The 4722-nt window shown below is 32.4% G+C and overlaps 1 protein-coding gene across 1 annotated transcript; it reads right to left on the bottom strand.

Annotated features, from left to right (window-relative positions):
- Nucleotides 1-1349: 1349 nt before the first annotated feature.
- LOC107490221 (profilin-1) lies at nt 1350-2845 on the bottom strand. Its single transcript, XM_016110995.3, has 4 exons — nt 2830-2845; nt 2725-2762; nt 2050-2187; nt 1350-1765 (listed from the first exon to the last, which is right to left on the bottom strand). The coding sequence occupies exons 1-4, from the start codon at nt 2843-2845 to the stop codon at nt 1631-1633; spliced, it is 327 nt and encodes a 108-aa protein (XP_015966481.1). The 3' UTR covers nt 1350-1630.
- Nucleotides 2846-4722: the final 1877 nt, after the last annotated feature.

The raw sequence follows: 4722 nt of genomic DNA, 5'->3' as shown, positions 1-4722 counted from the left end.
CAAGACACGAGCCAGGGAGAAGATGCATTATCACCGTCGGCAGGAGAAGCTGCGTTTTTGGTCTGTCCTTGCCCTTCAGAGAGAGATGTTCGTGGTTTTGGATTTCATATAACTGAATCCTAATTTTTCAAAAAACTCAAATTATCAAATCTTTATAATTAATACTTGTACCCATAATTTAATTTAAATTTCAATTAAACTCCCATTATATGCATTGTACAATAAAGCTATTGTCTCCTCATACTTTTCCCATTTGTTTATGTTTTTGGTGGGAATTAATACTTAATATTCTATAGTTTGTGGAAGCTTTGACATTTGTCCATGCTATTTCATATTGACAGTGAATATTGAATATTTTGTAGAAATAATTATACTTACTAATGCTACTAATACAGAACCAGATCATTAACGAATATGTATTTAGATGTTGTGAGTTTGGGATTATTTTACAAAATATAAATCACCTTGTTACTTATAAGCAAATACACCATAGTGAGCTGAGACCATGTTGTAAATAATTTAGGCAGCTCCACGAGATAAAACTCTCTTTAAAAGCTCCATCAAATACTTTACCTGATAAAAGACCCTTTCTTTTGGGTTCTAAAGTTATGTTGAATTAGTGTTTTTATTTTCTAATGTTGAGTGTTTTTTGTTTTTCAGAATTTTATAAAAAAAATAATAAGAATAATAAAATCTCATTTTTTTCTTCACAATTTTAAAAACAATATTAAAAATAAAAAACACTTAAAATTTCATATATGTCCATTTTTCAATCTAGCTCCACTTAAAATTTGACACATTTCAAAACCGGTGAAATGTATAATTTGGCATTTTTTTTTAAAAGTCAAATTTAAGTAGAAATGTAAATATAAATGACAAAAAATGAGAATCAACAAAATTTAATCCTAAGGTCTATATATATCCAATTGGTTGGGGTCTCTATCCCCATTTCCTGTACGGCTCTACGCCTCTACCCGTATCTCTGTTTCTATCCTATTTGTTTGAGTGCCAAATTCTTGGCGAAAACGGGGACGAAATTTATGCATGTGTCAAATTATAAATGGAGACACAATGCAGACACAAGACTTTAATAAAAAATCCATAGCCAATGGATTGAGATTCTTAGTCCCTATTTTCTATCCCTTTCCATTTTCTCCACTCACAATTTGACACCCCAAGAACACAGTTTAGAAATCTCAAAATTGATGAAAACTATTAGGTGTAACATTTCTTCCAACAGTAAAAGGCAATATACTATGATGCTAACAGAACTGTGAATCAGTGAAGATGATAACATTATATTCCTTGGGCATAGATAAAATTGAGAAGAAGAAAAAGCACGGGAGATATAAGGTTTTAGAAAGTTATGCCAATCTATGCCCATAGCATTAAAACCACTTGTAAAATGTATACAGATACCCGCTAAAAAGCACAACAACAGAGATTATAGTTATCATTCACTTCTCAAGCACCATAACTTCTTCCCTAGACGCAGATCCCATGACTTTTGAATACCCATTAATTAATATTATTACACTACAATCGAGCATTCTCTTGGCAAATCGATGCGAAGCCTTGTATAGGAGCCAGTGAAATAAGCAAGCAGATAACAAGAAATAACAAAGAGGACTTAAAGACCCGTATCAATGAGATAATCACCCAGCCTTTCAACAATCATGTTGCACTGCCCTGGAGTCATTGGCTCATCGTAGATTCCGATGATCAACGCCTGATTCGTCTTCTTAATGGTAACACCACCAGGACCCTGCACGACAAGGACAAGCTGAGATTTTAACAACCAATGGCCAAAACCAGCATCAAGGTAACAACGGTATGGACATGGCGCAGCAATGAGCCAATGAGTTTTAAGCTGATGCTGATTCATTGTAAGCTATGGCCTAATGCAGTCACATACCACAATTTGAATCCATGATTACATCATAAATTTACTCAATCAGATTAGCAGATTCACATTATCATAGATTGTTGTATTTTCTTTGATGAACTTGTGCAATCAAAATTCAAGTTATAATTAGAAACAGTCAGTACCTTCTTCCCTCGAATGACAGCTCCGGGTTCACCTTGGATAACCATGTATTTGGTGCCACCGAGGTACAACCCTGTCGGGGCGAGCGATCCAGGCTCAGCGAAGTCGTTCATGATAGCAATAATTTCCTCTGGCTTGAACTGCACAACACAAAAGACCAATCAAGAACAGATCAACTAAAACTATTTCAGATCTGCAAGGATCACTTGACTTGTGCTATGAACCAAACACACTTGAAATCCCCAGCCACATGTTACTTGCACAAGTGATGTGAATACACGATTTCATATATAACAATAACGAGTGTATGATTTCATATAAAAAGGAATGCAATGCATCTCATATCAGATAATCACACAGTCCAAACTCCAAGTCATTCCTAATGACTCTCTCCAAGCTTTAATTTACAGCATAAATTGCACTTAACAAGTGAAACATTAAGAATCTGAAAAATGAATCAATTAGCTCCAGTTGATAAAACTAAACAGCTATGGTTAAAGCACGAATGTATCAAATTAACACCAAAACCATAGGATATGTCTCATGCAAATCAAATCTGATAAATCGGAGGAAAATTAACGGAAAAAAAAAAAGAACGAGAAGAATCTGGAAAACAAAGGACTAAGAAAGAAGAAGGAGAGTTTTGGAGAGAGAAATTGAGAAGTATTAAAGATAACCTGAGGGAAATTAGAGCTCTGAGCCCAAACACTGCCGTCTATAAAAAAAAATCCATACGTTGATATTGTCCTCACGTTGAATTACTAGAATGCCCTTGTCATTACCAGTACTTTTTGCCATTTTCATTACCAATTCCCCCTCAATATTCGCTACTCCTTAGACTTGACTCCTTTCAAACAAAAGTGTCGTTTCTGTCAGTTCCTTTCTTTTTCTTTTCTTTTTTTCCTTTTCAATTTTCTTTTCTTATAAAATGTTTTTCCGAATTTTTACTTTATTTTTAAGAAAAATGCTGTGAGTTGTGACAATAACTAAGTAACACAAATATTATTTAACAATTACAAAAATTAAAAAGAATATATAATAAATTATAGTATTATTCTACATGCTTCTTAATGAATTTTTTTCAAAATTATTCTATGAAAACACAATAAATCGTCATATTTGTGTGTATTATTTAGTAATTTAATCACACTTTTTAAAATATCAAACTTTACATAAACATAAAAAAAAGTAGTTACCATTGTGTGTTTTGTGATTTTATTCATATGTTAATTATAGATATTAATTTTGTTTAAGAGGCCTGCTACACATACAAGTCTTTTTGACTTACAAGTCTTACAAGTTGCTAACGGGCCTTTTAATGCGTTATTCTTCCTCTTCCTCTTCCTCTTCGTTTTTTTTTTTATTTTCATGATTTCTGAAATCAAGTTTTTCCTCTTCCTCTTCTTCTTCTTCTTCCTCTTCCTCTTCTTCTTCTTCTTCTTTGTTTTTTTTTTTCGATTTTCATGGTTTCTGAAATCAAGCTTTGAAATCGTTTTGAAGAAGAAGAAGCAGCAGAAGATGAGGAGGAGAAAGAGAAAGAGTTTTGAATTATGCAACGAATTTTGGGTGTATTTCTTAAATCCTTTGGGTGTATTTTCGTAATCCTTTTGGTGTATTTCTGTAATCCTTTTGAAGATAATAGAACTTCAGAAATACACCCAAATGATTACAGAAATACACCTAAAGGATTACAGAAATACACCTAAACGGTTACAAGAATTCACCTAAACGATTATAGGAATACACCCAAAGGATTACAGAAATACACCCAAAAGATTACAAAACTACAGCCAAAGGATTTAAGAAAATACACCCAAAATTCGTTGAAGTACATCTTATGCATAATTCAGAACTCTTTCTCTTTCTCATACTCATCTTCTGCTGCTTCTTCTTCTTCCATAAAGATTTTACCATGAAAAATCGAAAAAAAATGAGAAAACAGAGAGAAGAGCACGTAAATGAAGAAGAAGAAGAGGAAGACGAGGAAGAAGAACGTGCAGAAACGAAAGAAAAGGAGAAGAAGAAGAGTAAGAGGAAGAAGAACGTACAGCAAAAAGAAGAAAGAAAAAGAGAAGGCAAGAAAAGAAAGAAAAGAAGAAGGAGAAGACAAAGAGGAAGAAGAACGATTCGAAGCGCGTTTTGAGCGTTAGTTTTAATTAATCGCTTGTATGCGAAGAATTTCTCTTTGTTTAATTATATGTTCTTTAAAATTTTATTATAAATATGAATACATTGTATTTTTTTATACATTTTATGCTTTATTGATCTAACAAGTAAATTGAGATATTTAATCATATAAATCAACTGGATAAAATTTGAAAATAATTTAATATTTTATCATACGTATTTATCTCTGATGGATAATATAATTTTAAAAGTATTAATAAATGTTGACTACTAGATTTAATCATTTCATGGGGTCATCCGGCTTTTTTACCCTTCTACTTATATGTCATATTTCAATGGAAATTCGTGTAGTGGCCTCTCTTTTTTATGTAAATTGAACTTTAACACCATTCATAATTAAAAAATAGTGAGTAGCATGTCCATTTTTTTGCATAGAAAGGGAAATGATACTCTTGTTGGTCGAAAAATATTTCGATTGGAACGAATGAGATCGAAATATTTGAAAGTGCACGTGGTATAAGTTGAGCGTTATTCAATACAACTTCGAT

This window comes from Arachis duranensis, chromosome 5, assembly GCF_000817695.3.
Source record: "Arachis duranensis cultivar V14167 chromosome 5, aradu.V14167.gnm2.J7QH, whole genome shotgun sequence".
Taxonomy (NCBI): Eukaryota; Viridiplantae; Streptophyta; class Magnoliopsida; order Fabales; family Fabaceae; genus Arachis; species Arachis duranensis.
This window is presented reverse-complemented; position numbering and strand designations above follow the sequence as displayed.

Excerpts from the sequence above, each read along its gene's own strand:
- LOC107490221 (XM_016110995.3), bottom strand. Across the intron at positions 2,188-2,724 it reads AGAGCTCTAATTTCCCTCAG|TTCAAGCCAGAGGAAATTAT; the intron begins GTTATCTTTAAT and ends TGTGTTGTGCAG. Across the intron at positions 1,766-2,049 it reads CTGTCATTCGAGGGAAGAAG|GGTCCTGGTGGTGTTACCAT; the intron begins GTACTGACTGTT and ends CTTGTCGTGCAG.